At 35.1% G+C, this 16,485-nt stretch overlaps 2 protein-coding genes across 2 annotated transcripts; one reads left to right on the top strand and one right to left on the bottom strand.

Annotated features, from left to right (window-relative positions):
- Window positions 1-6,605: 6,605 nt before the first annotated feature.
- Window positions 6,606-8,996, top strand: LOC110691221. Its single transcript, XM_021868131.1, has one exon. It carries the CDS (start codon window positions 6,935-6,937, stop codon window positions 8,603-8,605), a length of 1,671 nt encoding a protein of 556 aa, XP_021723823.1. The 5' UTR covers window positions 6,606-6,934; the 3' UTR covers window positions 8,606-8,996.
- A 2,014-nt stretch (window positions 8,997-11,010) lies between these two features.
- LOC110691317 (probable glutathione peroxidase 4) lies at window positions 11,011-12,846 on the bottom strand. The gene is made up of 6 exons (XM_021868239.1): window positions 12,665-12,846; window positions 12,465-12,541; window positions 12,196-12,257; window positions 11,844-11,962; window positions 11,571-11,747; window positions 11,011-11,292 (listed from the first exon to the last, which is right to left on the bottom strand). Exons 1-6 carry the CDS (start codon window positions 12,716-12,718, stop codon window positions 11,236-11,238), a joined length of 546 nt encoding a protein of 181 aa, XP_021723931.1. The 5' UTR covers window positions 12,719-12,846; the 3' UTR covers window positions 11,011-11,235.
- Between the last annotated feature and the right edge of the window lie 3,639 nt (window positions 12,847-16,485).

Genomic DNA, 16,485 nt, shown 5'->3' with positions numbered 1-16,485 from the left:
TAAAAATGGCTTCAAAGCCTAGAACAAAAAGATGATTTAAGGTTAACGATTCTATTTGCTCGTGTATAGTAATAGAAACTCTCCTTCAACAAGTTAGCATGCACACAAATTTTTTTTTTTCCTTGTAAAAATGCAATTGTTTTTCATGAATACATAAACTGAAACTTTATCTCCTCTTAACATAAACTCGAATTCAAAACATCGGTCATAGAGAACTTGAACATAGACTGCCCGCCACCAAGGACATCAAGGGCTTATCAGTTATTGCCAAGGCATTTCAAACCTGAAATGAATTGGAATGTCAATTAAAGGGAAACAAACATACAAACTCAGCATCCGTCAAATAAAGATAATCATCATCATCCTCTATCTATCTCTTTCTTCAATTCATCAGAAAATTTTTCCCCATGCATACTAAACCCAAACAATAAAAAAAACCCACAAATTCAAACTTTTTAATTTCGTCATCAATTTCTTCCAATCAAGCTCCGATGATGCATTTGTGACTCTTCTTTCATCATTGCTTTCTTCCAATCAGATTCCCGATGTTGATAAATGCCTAGTATTTGCTCGGAAATGCTCAAGAATTTGGAGGATATTGTGAGTAGAGGTAGGCACCGTGCCGTGCCGAGCCACCGTGGGCCGTGCCTGGGCTCGTGTCGTGCCTGCCACTTTGCGGGCCGTGACGTGCCGGGCCACCAATTGGCACACCCAGCCCACGGCACGGCACGGCCCACGCGCCTGGCGTGGCGTACCATGCCTGGCAGTGGGCTGCCCCAAATATATTTATTTATTTTAAATTGATATATATTTTTTTGAACAACTTTTAAAATAATTATATTTAAATAATTTTATTAATTTATGTTTATGTTTTTGTGTTATTATATTGTTAATGTGCTTTTTATTATTATAATTCTTTTACTTTTTATTATTTATGTTATTTTTATTATTAATCTATTATAATTTATTTTATTATTTATTATTATACATATTTATTATTATTTAGCAAAAAGTAACAATGCACATAATTAAAAAATTTACGAGTGCGATAATACAAAAATTGATGAATAACTTATGTGATTTTATTATACGCCGATACGATAAATCGATAATACAATAATTTATAATGATAAAATCGTACAATAATTGATGAATAACTTAACTTTATAGCTTATTTTATTATACGGGGTGCAATAATACAAAAATTAGCTATAATTTATAGTATGTAATAATCTAATTATTCTTCTTGTTCTTCTTCGTCTTCGTCTTCTTCGTCTTTGTCTTCTTCATCTTCGTCTTCTTCTTCTTGTTGTACAAGTTCATCGGCCAATTGAATTGATTGAGAACTAGTAGAACCCGATGTTCCTTCATCGTCGTCATTTTCTACATAAGTAAGATCTTGGCAGCGAGTTTCGACATCCAACCAATCCTTGAAACAAACACACATTTCAAGTGTTTCGTGTTTTAGTCTTGTTCTTCTATCGTCTAAAACCCTCCCTGATGCACTAAAAGCTCGTTCGAAGGCAACAGAGGAGACTTGGATAGCATAAATATCTCGTGCCATTGCCGCCAAAATTGGATGCTTCGAGTTTTGTGATTTCCTCCATTCAAGGATGTCGAGGTCGTACTTCTCTCATCATCCATGCCTTTCGTGAAGTCGTAACTTAAGTACATTTGCAACTCTGAAACATCGCTTTGTGTTCTCCTAGATGATGATTCACTACCAAAAAACTTAGACATCATGTTAGCAGCTTGTGCAAATAAACCTTTGGCCCTTTTACTTACATTTTTGGATGATTGAGAAGGAGCAAATTGAGTCACGGTTTCATATTTCGATTCATAAACTCTATATTAGGAAAAAATTGATCGGTTACATTAGTTTTATAAGATTCAACGTCATCTTCAAAATTCATGCATTGAAAATAAATATCAATTAATAAAAATGTGCCATCATACTTTTGCCTAGGATCTAATATAGAAGCAAAAATATAAATCACAGGAATAGTAGTGTAATATATACGCCATTTTTCCTCCATTGATGGAAGATATCCATCATAATCGTGTTGTAATCGGTGTTCATCGAAAAGTTGTGCAAGTAAACATGCATTACTAAGAAAAGAATGAGCACAAGGATTATAAAAAGAAAAAAAACAATGAGTCATACTATATAATAATTGTAAAACTGCATATATTTTTCACAATTAGACTAATCATCATCTAGTAAAGCAAATTGTGGAAATTTTTATTATAAAAAATTGTTAATGGAGCCTTGTACTCGATTTCCCTACTCAACATTTCATAGGTGGAGTTCTACCTAGTTACACAATCGTCGATATTTTAATAGCCTTTATCCTTTGTTGCCTGCAAAAAGCTTTCCATTCTAAAAATCTCATGTTAGAGCTGTTAATAGACATAATAGCATTTCTAATTTTGTGATAAAATGGACCAATTGCTTGTGTTCCATCCTTCACACACAAGTTAAGAACCTGAGAAATGCATCTAATATGAAGTGCATCTCCATCTAATATGAATTCGGTCAATTGTGCTTTAACTAAATTTGCACAAAATGTCATAGAAGTTGCATTAGCAAAAGTCATAGACATGATTTTGGGCCTAAGATTATATACATCAACAACTTGCATTAAATGATGAGCAATATTAAGACCAGTGTGGGGGTATTCAAGCATTTTAAAATGGATAATGCGTTTTTGTAATAACCAATCAGTATCCAACCAATGACAAGTCACACACAAATAATGATATCCGTAACCACTATCCCATGCATCAGTAGTCAGAGAAACTCTATAAGTAAGATTACTTAATTCATCATATAACTTCAATTTTTACTCTAGAAAAGATTTCATGGCAGCCGAACGAACAATTTTTCTAGAGATTTTTTTTTGTGTTAGGGTTGTAGTGCTCGGTTAATGTAATTGTTAAAGGGATCATTTTCGGCAAAAAGAAAAGGTTGTTCGGCATGTACTAACATTCTCCCAAGTTCATCTCTATCTCTTTCATAATTGTAAGTGAAGCCATGTGGATGGAATTGAGAAATTTTGGGTTGAGTTGGATCACTAGATGGCCCACCACATTTTTTTACATGTCTACTAAGGTGTCCCGTCCCTCCCTTGGTTTTGGCCGAGTAAATTTTGTTACATGTCTTACACTTGGCTTTGGTTCCATCTCTACTTAATTGAAAATATCCCAAACACTATTCTTTTGATTGCTATTGACAAGTTCCTCTTCGGTACACCATTCTAATTTGTTTGGAATTTGGATGTTTGGAATTTGGGTGCTTGGAATTTCGGGGGTTGTTCACTTGACCCAGTGGCACTTGTTTGGCTACCTTGGGTAGTTTGATAAGAAAATTCATGTTGTGAGCCATATAAATGAGGTGAGAATTGGTTTACTTGAAATCCCGAACTAGACATATTCCAAGGAGGCATATTGTTAAATTGTTCAAATCCTCCCATGGTTTGGGGATGGAAGTGTTCGGATTGGGCATGTTAGGGGGGCATTGAAGTGTTTGGATTTGGTGATTTCCTACTAGTACTAGTACGTTTTGACTTGGCTTTCCTAGAGGAGGAAGAAGGGTTCGGGTTTGATGCCATAATTAATAATAATGTCAACAATAATAATATCAACAATAATAATAATACAAATAATAATAACAATAATAAATAATAATAATACAAATAATAATAACAATAACAATAATAATAATAACAACAATAATAATAACAATAAGTCAATAACAATAATAACAGTGACAAGAACAATAATTATAACAATAATAATAAATTAATATATAACAATAACAACAACAACAACAATAATAATAACAATAACAAATTAAAATAACTTTGGGTTAGATCTTACAACGACGCTTCGATTGCTTTCCGCTAATTAATTTTCCGAACTTATAATTTTTTTTTTTTTTTATAATTGTGAGAATTAGAGAATTAATGATTATATGATTTTTTTTTTTTTTTTTTTTTTTTTTGAGAAGTAGAGATTATAAGAGAGTAGGAATTAGAGAATAAGAGATTTAGAGGATAAGAGATTTGAGAATATATGAGTTGATGAATTGTGGAAAAAAATGGAGGAAGAAGTGAAGTATTTATAGGAATTAGGAAGCAAAGTAGCCGTTAATATAGCCGTTTATGGCTGTTGGAGAAAGCAAAACTGTGGTGGGCCACGTGCCGTGCTCGGTCATACCTGCGGGCCATGCTCATGGGCCGGCCTGCGGGCCAAACGCCGTGCCGTGCTCGTGCCGATTCCAAAAATTTTGTTCACTGCACGACCCACGGCTGTGCCACTGTGCCGTGCCTACGGTGGGCTCGTGCCGGGCCGTGCCGTGCTCGTACCGCCTGCGTGCCAGCACGGCCCATGCCCACTTTTAATTGTGAGTAATGATGAGAATTTGAGAGTTTGAGCTCAAGAAAAAAGATAGTCCCCTAAAATATTTTAGGAGGACCTATGTTTTTGGAATCTACATGTATGTGTTTGGTTGATCAAGTTGGAATGGATTGGCATGGAATCTCATACTAGAGATGTATGGATTCTAAAATCCATATTAGACAAAGTTGTTTGGTTTTATTGTTGGAATGGATTCTATCCTTCATTAATAGAATGGATTGTAAATCTTAGGGGGAGGGGTGGGTAAGGGATTCCATGGGAATTGGCGGCAGCGGCGGCGGGGAAGGGGAGGGGGGGGGGGAGTTAGAACCCCTTGGGTATGATATTCCATTACTAAAAACCTCAATTAAACAAAAAACTAGATGGAATGGATTCTAACTCCATTCCAAATGATCCAATCAAACGACCCCGAAGGACCTATGTTTTTTTTAAAAGACATTCAATGAAGACCTTGTGTTTTTTGCTCGGGTGAGTTAAATAATGGTTAGTTTGTCAGATTATTAACTGGAGGTCCAAAAAGGTTGAAAAAAAAAGAGTGAGGTCCCAAAAGGTGAAAAAACTAAAAACTTAGTCCCCATCTTTATACTTAACTAAGTTGTTATAGTATACCTTTTTTTTTTTTTTTTTTTTAATGATTTAGGGTCCGAGTTTCTAATTGGTTGATTCTAAGAAATTGGTTGATGAATACATATGGAGTGGAACAAGGGTCTCCAAGATGAAGAAAAGGTTCGATTTCAAGAACAAAGAGCATGGACACAAACAAAGAAAAAATGCAATTAAAAAGAAAATTTCAAAAACATGCAAAAGAAATGGCTTTGGCTTTGATTTTAACTTTAAAAAACAAAGAAAACAAATTAATAAGCAAATTAAATTACAGATAAAAATGTGTTACACTACATTATTAAAAATAACCAATACATAGATCAACATCATTGCATAACATATCTATCTATCCTAAGCAATTTACAAGTAATTACATCTAATTACTAATATTTAAGTCAACCAAGGAAACGTTGAATTATCATGTGAGTCAGGTTAAATGGTTAGCAATCTTACAAATTGATGCAATAAAAGGATTTTCACTTAAATACATCAAATTACGCAAATAATTATGCTAAACACATAAACGGTGGACTATCGCGCGCGTTTGCGTGTGATAGGACTACTAGTTAGTAAAAATATATAATAATTGAATATATCGTTTCCTTGGAGAATAATGTGATTTTTTAGTTAGACATATAATGTAACTAAGATTGCTTAGGAAGTAAATTTGAGTGGCAAAGATTAGCATTGATGAGAGAAGCGCTGTGAAGAAATTAAATGATATTTAGATCAATATATAGTCGAATTTAATGGTAACATTGTTGACTTGGAAAAAGCAAATATAATATCCAAAACTTAATACCATAGGATTTCATTTAGATGGAGACACCGGTTATAATGCAATATTAGGACGAGATTGTTTCCATTCTTACTTTACAATCTCTTATTCCTTACACTTATTAGTGATTACCTAGAATGCGAAAAACTCTGAAATTGTACAAACGGATGAGGAATTTTTCGCAATTTCTTCGCAAGGACATTATGAAATTTATCCCTTCATAAAATGGCTTAAAAAAAAAGCGTAGAACCAAAGGTGAATCTAGGATAACAATTCTATGCTTCTATCTGCACGTGTATATGTAATAGAAAATCTCTCTCAACAAGTCAGCATGGACATAAAAGATTATTTGTTTGTTGTAAAATTGCAATTATGTTTTATAAATATAGAAATTATGATTGAAATTTTGTCTCCTCTCAACATAAACTCAAATTCAAAACATTGGTCAGCAAGAACTTGAACATAGACTGTCTGCCACCAAGGACTTATCGGTTACTGGTAAGGCATTTCAAACCTTAAACGTTGAAATATCATTAGCTTATTTGCAATTTTTTTTTTTTTTTTCATTTAGAAGTTTTCGCTCACCTTTTGCATTTAAATATTTTGCTCACCTTGTGAAAAGTGAAACCTTTTAAAAAATGCATTTTTTATAAATTTGCCAACCATAAAAAAAAAAAAAACATTATTCAAATTTATGGGAAAATTTCCACTTATTATATACTGTATTTTTTATATTAAACAAACAAACAAACAAACTTTACCCTATTCAATAAAGATTATTTAGTTTAATAAACCTAATTTTAATAACATAAAAGGACAATAAAAAAAAATAAATGAACGGATGGAATATTATAAATATGTCCCAAAAAGATTCTTCAAATTAATAGAAATATAAATGGATAGATGATATCGTATTCCTTAACACTGTCCCATAATTATCTATCTTGATCCTTTTCTTTTTATGTAAAAATTTCCTAAAATAATGGATTCCATAATCCTAATTAATCTCAATGACTTAGGCTAGGAATACTCCTCAAATTTCAAGGTTCCTTCCTAATTCACAACCCATTTGCCCAAAATTTCCAAAACCCCTGTTTTCAAAAAACCCTAATTTCTGTATCTTTTTAACAATCGATGAAGAAATTCAGAGTCTTTTGCACAGACCCAGATGCAACAGATTCATCTTCAAGCGATGAAGATGAGAAAATTGGTGAAAAACCTGCGAAAAAGAAGCGATTTGTAAGAGAGGTGACCGTTGGAAGCGGCGAAGAAGCGCCGGAAAAACTCGTGATTGACGGAATTCCGGAGGAGGAGACGCCGGGAAAGGCGGTGAAGTACCGGGGAGTGCGACGGCGGAAGTGGGGTCGGTACGCTGCTGAAATTCGAGACCCAATTAACAAGGTGAGAATTTGGTTAGGTACTTTTGATACTGCTAAAGAAGCTTATGAAGTTTATTATATGAAGAAGCTTGAATTTGATGCTTTAAAAACTATGGAAAAGTCTATTTCTGTTGAATTGAAATCTGATGATTTAGTGGATTCTAGGGTTAAAGAGGGTAAGGGTGAAATTGGGGTAAAAGAGGGTGTTGATGTTGATGTTGGTATTGAGTTGCCTGTTGATGTTAAGAAGATTAGTTCAGGGAAGTGGTCTGCTAGGATTACGCACCCGAAAACTGGGGCTAAAATTTGGCTTGGAACTTTTGATTCTGCTGAAGAAGCTTTTAGGGTGTATAAGATGAAAGAGGTGGAGTTTGAGGAGAGGTTCAAGGGTAAGGAGGTTCGTCGAGGCGAGGGGTTTGAGAGTAAGAAGGTGTGTTCTGTTGTTAGGGAGTTGGAGTATGGAAGGTTTGAGGCTCGAGTTTGGCACCCGAAAATGAGGAGTTATGTTTTTGTGGGTGTTTATGATAGTCGTGATCGTGCTGAAATTGCTGCTAAGATGAAGAAGGGTCAGTTTAAGAAGAGGTATAGGTCTTTGAAGAGGATTACATCGAATAAGCATAAGAGTGGTGATTGGCCTCTGAGAGTAGGGTGTGAGTCTGGAAGTTCAAGTGAAAACCCGAGTAATGGGGTTGGTTGTGTTGGACGGGAGATTGTTGTTGGATTGGCTGCTCCTATGTTGCCTAGTGAAGATGATGCTATGAAACAACGAGCTACTAATTCTGAGTTTGTTAAGGCCGGTGATGGTGAAGAAGTTGGAGATGTGGATTTGCCTGCTGGTGTTAAGTTGACAAAATCGGGTCGATTTGGTGTTCGTGTCACTCATCCAGGGACGGGGACTGAACATTGGTTGCGTTCTTATGGAACCCTTGAAGAAGCATTGAAAGCTTTTCATAGGAAAACAGCTGAGTTTCAGGAGGAGTTTAAGTCTCGGAAGAGGGTAAGACCTGATGAACTGATTAATTTCCCTAAGAAGAGTGAAGGCAGGTTTCTTAATGGCTCTCGTACTTCAGTTTTCGTGGATGTGGAAGATGATGAGAGCAGTGGAACTGTCAGTGTTATGGTGAAGAATGAAGTGGTTCATGATCCAATGGAACTTGAATATGGAATAGTTCATGGTTCGCCTACTTCAGTTCTTGAGGTTGAGTCGGTCAACTGTGGGGATGTCAGTGTTAAAGAAAGCAAGGGAAGTGACATTAGCTCTGAGAATCAGAAGCAACCCTTTGTGCCTTTCAGTTCTTTTGATGAAGCAGTAAGGTTGGGCATTATGAACGAATATGGAGAACTTCTCGGTGAATACAGTAAGTATGATGAACCGGTGTGGCTAAGCAACGATGATGAAGTTGGGGACACCACATACTACTTTTGAGGACCGACAGTTGCATGCTGCACCATTGAACTGTTGTATTTTAATTTCGAGAATAAGTTCTGGAGCCCCCATTAGGGAAAAGAATGCTTGGTGAATTCCTCGCAGGTTCAGATGATACAGTTGTTTCCGTTGGAGAGAGATGTCGGTTTTGGTACTTGGTACCTTCGCCTTGTTGTACATATTTAGGAATTTCCTGATATACTATTAGCCTATATTATTATTAGGAGTTTAGGAGTCTTATGGCAAATCTGCAATGCTTGTTCTCTCTTCAACTGTGTGTACTTTTGGTGATTGAATTGACGTTGTTAGGATTGTGTTAATGTAAACCAGTTTTTTCGGTTTCGTTGATGCCAATATGCTTAATTAATCAATAGGATTGATGTTATCTAAACAGTGTTCTAACAGACTTGAGCAGATCCAACCGATCAACGACATCATTCGATCATAATTTAAGACTGTTATTGTTTAAATTATGTGCCTGTGAGTCACATTACCTCACAACTTTAATTTGTGTCATGTCACTACCACTTACCAAATGTGTCGTAGTTTCACGTCTTATTCATTGTTTATTTTTGAGGTAGTTTGGGCACATTGTATGGGCCTTTAGCATGCAGTAACTTGACATCTAGAAGGCTCACGTCTAATCCAAATTGGGAATATCTTGCTTTGCTCTCCTATTATTTTTGCATTTTAACTTTTCCACTAAATTCGACAATTTGTTTTGCAATTATATATTGTGGATAGATCTCAACGTATTTCCCAAAATTTAATTGATAGATACTCCGTAGTTAGCACTGTCAAAACGGTTTGACAGTTTGGTTTCGGTTCGGTTTGAAATCGAGTCGGTTTGAAATCGGTTTAAATATCTTACGGGTCGGTTTCAGTTCGGTTTAAATAATTTTCAGTTCGATTCGGTTTCGGTTTATTCTTGAACGGTTTAAATTCGGTTCGGGTTGTAAACCGTCCGGGTAGTAAACGGTTCGGTGCAGACGGGTTGCGGTTTGTTAACGGTTCGGTGTAAACGGTTTTTATCCCGGTTTAAATTCGGTTCGGGTAGTTAACGGTTCGGTGCAGACGGGTTGCGGTTTGTTAACGGTTCGGTGTAAACGGTTTTTATCCCGGTTCAAACAGTTTCGGGTTAGAAACAGTTCGGTTTTTTTTGGTTCGGTTTAATTTTAGTTCGGTTTATAACTGGTTCGATTTGTTAAAGGGTTCGATTCTTCTACGATTTAACATTATTTGGATCGGTTTTATTTCTGGTTTACTAAATTACGGTTCGGGTTTGTTTCGGATTTCAAAAAATCGATTTTTTATCGAGTCGTTTGGATTCAGCCAATCAAACAGTTTTGGTTTGAAATTTTATACTACTTTATAACTTTTTGCTAGTTAACAAGTTTTATATCAAGCCGAGACTTCATCACTTCATATTGATGCATCATATTATATGCAAATTCTCATTAATTTTATAAATACATATCATGTTATGTTACAAGTTTAGCCATACTGATCTTACTAGTTTATTACGAAGTAGATTATAAAAGTTTAGTGCATTAATGTATTATTGTTTTACTATCAGATTATTATCTGCTTCTTATTTGATCATTTAGTTAATAGAGTCATAATCATGATTTGATGATTTGTTGTGACATCGAAATTTGCAATTTGGTATTTGATACTTAATTAGTCAACAAGACTGATAATTAAGACTCGTTTATCATTATATATTTGCATAAACTGATAGCAGAAAGTAGAAGTTAATGGCCCGTTTCACTTTTATCTCGACCCTGACTCGACCTTGATCCGCTAAATATTCATCTTGACCCGCAACCGATCGCTAATGACCTGCATCGACCCGCCCAATAACCACTGCTAGTAGTAAGTGGTTTGTAAATGGTTCGATTTATAAGCGATTCGGTTCATAAACAGTTCGGTTTATAAGCGGTTCGGTTTATAATCAGTTCGATTTTTAAACTGTTCGGTTTATAAATAGTTCGGTTCATAAACGGTTCGGTTTATAAACGGTTCGGTTTATAAACGGTTCAGTGTAAACGGTTTTATGCCAGTTCAAACGGTTTCGGGTTAGAAACGGTTCGGTTCATTTTCGGTTCGGTTTCCTTTCAGTTCGGTTTAGATTTGGTTCGGTTCTTAAACGGTTTAACGTTACTCGGATCGGTTCGGTTTCGGGTTTACTAAAATGCGGTTCGAGTCGGTTTTCGGTTTCATAAAAACGGTTTTTAATCGGTTCGGTTCTCATTCGGATCGGTTTGAATCGGTTCGGTTTCCCCGGTTTGGTTCGGTTTTTGACAGTACTATCCGTAGTAGTTATATTGGTTAACCGGCGTAACCATGAAGTCCATAGATTGCAATACAACTTTGATTCTCATCTTATGAACAGTCATCCTCATTTTCAAAAGCTCAAGCATTAAGATTAAAATGCACCACTACACAACACTTTTTATTTTTATTCTTTGAATTTTCTGTGATTGTATTACATCTACTAACCAAGAATTAATTGATTAGCAAATTAACACCACGGTAAAAATAGCACCTCATAGCCATATAAAGTTATTGACCACAAAAGAACGGAGGTTCATTTATCTTTTTTGACTTAATACTACTCAAACTTTGCATTAGTACATAATTTGTTGTCGTGCTGCTCTTTCTTCTAATGCTTTTACAATTTGTCGCTGCACATTAAGAACAAGGAAAGGATATAATCAATATGCAATAACAGCGTGTATTAATATATTTCTAGCGTCACATAATAATGCATCAATGTATATTTTCAACATATAACCTTTTAAAGATGTATGTGATTCAAAAATTTAATGGTCTAATGCATACTTTTAAGTTCATGAAAATAAATGCATACAGTAACATTGAATGAAAAGAGTATGATCTAATATCGATACTTTTATAATGTTTCCCCATTTGTTAAGGTTTGAAAAAACGGTATCAATTTTACCTCCATCTTGAAGGGGGCTGTCGTTAAACCACGTCGATAAATAACTTGTCCATCCACATCGATAAGGAATTTTGTGAAGTTCCATTTGACACGATTAGCCCATTTAGTCTCTCCATTGATTTTACTTGCTTTGAGGAATTTGTAAAGAGGTGGTGTTTTCGGACCATTTACGCATACCTGGTAGAAGATATCTTAGGAACTTGACACATATTTTATTTCTTGCAATTGTGCTATTGTAGAATAATTGATATTATATCACATAATTCAAATTACCTTACGAAAAACGGGGTACTCAGCCTTGAATCTGTCACAGGCAACCTTTCTTGTTTTTTCACTACTTCCTGGAGATTGCTTAAGAAATTGGTTGCAAGGAAATGCCAATACTTGGAAGCCTGGAACAATCAGCTAGTTGTTACCTTCAATTTCAATAGTTGAAACTTGAAAGTACAATCGATGACATATGATAACATTAGGGTCGTTTACAATCATTGACACGAACTTGTAGAAAAGGACAACTTTGTTGGATACAATGTGCTATTTCTGTTGTATTGTCAAGTTCATGTCAATGATAATAAACAACCCAAAGTTCATGCTCGTGAATGTATATTCACAACAAAAAACACACCTTGATCTTTATATTTCCGGTAAAGTTCTGTTAATTGGGGTAATTGTATGTTGGTGAACCCACTGTTTATAACAAATGCAAAACAGAAACAAAGATTATTATCTATATGATATATAATTCATGATAACAAGTAAATTACAAATGTATATATGTGCAAATATTAATACATGTTTAAATCGAGGCAAAGATCAAATACAAAATACAATAGCAGCGATTTTATAAACACAATAAATTTGACAAAGATCACCGAATTACAAATGATAAATTACCATTTTGTTGCAACATTAACAATGAGGAGAACCTTTCCTTTATAGATACTCAAATCAACATCTTTTCCCCTATAATCCTGTTCATTCAAAACATATCATTTCATATTCAACACGTTACACATAAAAGTTTATTCTCGACATTATTTTAAGAGACAAAACATTTAAAAATTTTAATCATAAAGAGATTCAATTCAAAGTACCTTAACTATAAATTCGTGTACTGATTTTTCAGGTACGGATTCAACAACACCCATTTAATTTGAGATAAGAGAAAACAAAAAAAACTTATCCTTTGTTTTCCCTTATCTTAATTGGCTTATAGGTGAAGTATGATGAAATAGGAAGATGATGACTTTATTAGATAAATTGTGGCGTGAAAGGAGGTAATAAGAACTAAGGATCAATATATATTATGCCTTGCATTAAAATTGGATAAGGCTAATTAATTACAATGGTTGAAAATCGTAGTAGTATTATGGGTTTTGATTCCATTTCAAATGTGTTGTTCACAAAAATCGTCGGGGTGCAAAAGGTTGGCTTTACTATATATGTCTCTTTGATTGTTTTTGCTATTAATTTTGTGTTGTGTGGTAGTATTCATTTCATCAAAATTTGAGCATTTTTGTTCTAAAAAATAAAAATAAAAAGTGTCTGTGTAATTGTCTATTTTCATTATATTGCCTCTGCCTATAAAGTTTTTTTCTAATTTGACAGTGAGGTTCATAAAAGTCAAAACAGGAGGATTTTTTTAGAGACAGGGAATAGGTTTTAGAAATGATTTTTCTCTTCAATGGAAAACACTCCTTACAGTTTACAAATAATGTCTTCCTAAGTTTGGGCATGCATATATTAAGAGTAAAGAATATGGTAAAATAGTTTTTTGATAGATAGTGTATGTGTGAAAAAATTTGTTTTCGGATAAATGTGTTAGTGAAAAACCCTACATCCCATAGATAAGATGAGTTTTCCATTTAAGGTGACTGAATAATTAATTGAGGACAACACAAGATAATTATTTTTTTTGTTTTTTGTTTTTTTTTTTTTTTTTTTTTTTTGAAAGAAACAAGACAATTATTAAGAACAAAATAAGTAATAGGGTGTGAATCGTGGGATTTATTTTCACATATACTTGTAACATTTTACATACATTTATAAAATTTTCTTTACAATTAGGAAAATAATCGACACATAAAGCATGTGCAGACTGCAGATTATTTCTGTTTGTGCACGACTTGATTTTATTTATTCATTAATACAAGTTTATCTCCATGATAAACAAAAATCGTTTATCTAATGACATTTTTTTAAATAAATCAACAACTTTTTATTAAATGTAGCTCATTGATGTTGATTTATTTATGAAAATGCCATACTGGTTGGGATTTCATGTTGATTTATTTACAAAAATATCCGTAGATAAACGCATTTGTTTATCACAAAGATAAACTGGGGCTCCCTCATTTATTTTGGTATGTTTTGAGTTCATACAAAATTCACCATGAAACTATTTCCTTACTTGGAAGAGCATCATATCGATCTTAGCATTGCACTATAGCATATTAGCATTTGATGCCATGCTAAATTGCTAGTGCTTGATGACATAAACTACATTACATCAATCCTACAGGAAGTAAAAAAACCAGACAAATAAAAGGCGCGCTAGCTAATGGTAAATTTGTATCCTATCTCTTTAAAGACTCGGATAATAGAGAACCACGAACATCGAAATTAGGGATTGTACTAAGAGCAGAGCCAGTTACAGTTTATCATCAAACATCATCGAACGAAAGAAATCAAATGATCGATCACAATCGGCTACATGTATAAAAGAGGCATCTTGAATCCCATCATCTTGGACCACTGATTTCTAAATTTTGATAACAAGTTAAGCTAAGAGGCCGATGACAACATGCCTTCGTCTTCGAAGCTTTTGATGCAATCATCAAACATTTCAGGGATACTTTTGAAACTTTGTAACCCCAACTGCAGAATCTTAGTAGCATACTAGCATCTATGCTATGCTGATTTCTGTCCCCTTCGTTGTTATTAGGCCTATGTAACACACAATGTAAACAAAATTAGCACAAATTTACGTAGTACGTTTATATAACAATGAAAGTATACGAAGTATATCATAATACAATATAAACAAGGTTTTTAAGAAATTATATCATACTTGGTTTCAAACGGGTACATGGGATACTTAGCCCTAAGCCCTGCCAAGACGTCGGACCAATGAGCTACCGAGCTTGAACAGATATATCTGCCTGATGCTTTGCTTTCCTCCATAGCTAATATATGAGCTGCTGCTAAATCTTCTACATGAACAAATCCGCAATAACCATTTGGATATGCGCCTTTTGCACCTAATAATATAATGCTCAAAAAAATAATTAATTATCAACTAGTATAACTATTATAAGCTCACTACTATATATATAATGTGAATTCTACAGTAATGGATAAAAGATACTAACCTTTGATTAGATCAAGTACATATTTGAGCGAGCTCATTACTACGGAGCAAGCAAGGGACCAATTAGAGTACATTCATTGGGGGAGGCGGGGTAGGTCCGAGCCAACCTCCGCCGCTAAATCAGTCTCCATATTAGTACTCTCCTCCATCACCTCACATGCCTCCTGCCTGCTCCTTTTACCCACCCCTTCAAAAGTCTCTCTTAACAGATCATCCTTTGCAAGAGGGCGTTTGTGGGATGTTTGAGAGTTCGAACTCGGCTTACTCCCAGTGGGGATGCGACCCTTTTTCCTCCCTCCACGACCCTCCTCACTTGTTGTACAACCAATGGAAAAAGGTTTTACAGGCCGGGGATATATGTTCATGAGCAGGTATTCCAACATTCGGCACCACTGAGGATACTTGTTCACTATTACCATTCTTCAAAGACTCGACATTCAGGTCTGCAATAGTGGTAGAGACAAGAGTAGTAGCAGCATTATCCAAAATCACAGGCGAGTTAGTTTAGGGATGCACCATCAGGGCATTCGACTCTTTACTCGCCTGGTTCTCTTGGACAACATCTTCGGGTTGCTTAGTTACAAAAACTAAACGTTTAGCAAAAAGCAAAGAACCAATTTCCTCTTTCTCTTTTGTAATACCCTTTTTATGTTGCTTCTAAGTTCGTACTCCACCCCAGTTTCTCTTATTTATCCTCCTCGGAAACAACAAGGCAATCACTTTCAGAGTGACCCATGATACCACATGCGTAGCAAAAGAATGGTAAGCGTTCATATGTAAAGTCAACTCGAAGATCGTTGCCCCTTCGATCTTTTATTTTCTGGAATCACCTCAAAGGTCGAGTTATGTCTAGCATGATTTTAGCTCTTCGAAAACGTCCAACCCCCAATATATCTTGCTCCAATTCCAGAATTTCACCTATACCCTCCACCAGTTTCCTAACATGTGCATCGGTCCCCTTCCTAACATGTGCATCGGTCCTACTTATTGAATGGGAGATTTTTTATTCGAACCCAAAAGTGGGATTGATTGAGAATTACCTCGTGTGGCTGCTCATTCCCATCACTTTCTTTCAGCACTACAAGCATGTTATCAAAGCACCACGACCTTCCTTTCAAGACCTTCTCCATATCCTTCCAATGGAAAAATTGTAAAGCATATAAATTGGGGCCAAGAACCCTAATCGCAACACCATTGGTAGGAGCCCAGACATTCGTTATAGTTTTCTTGAAAGCATCGCGTAAGGAGTTTGCCGATTAGCATAAGCGACAGATTTTTCTCCTCATCGCTAGGGTTTATTTCTCCAAAATCGATTGCTGTATTTTCCTCCTCATAAATCCGGAGGTTAGAACACATAGTCGCAATTTCATCCACATTGCACAAGAAATCAAGAAAGTAAACAAAGAAATTGAAAATCACCGGAGACCGGTGGAGCTCTATCCACGGATATAGAGAGTACTTTTTTCGAGTGAGGAAACCCTTTCTTTCGAGGGAGAATTAATATTAACTTAAATTACTTGAGCTGAACATTGAAATTTTTTTGTT

This window comes from Chenopodium quinoa, unplaced genomic scaffold (assembly GCF_001683475.1).
Source record: "Chenopodium quinoa cultivar QQ74 unplaced genomic scaffold, ASM168347v1, whole genome shotgun sequence".
In the NCBI taxonomy this organism is placed as follows: Eukaryota; Viridiplantae; Streptophyta; class Magnoliopsida; order Caryophyllales; family Amaranthaceae; genus Chenopodium; species Chenopodium quinoa.
Note: the sequence above shows the minus strand (reverse complement) of the source record. Positions and strands in the feature narration are given on the sequence as shown.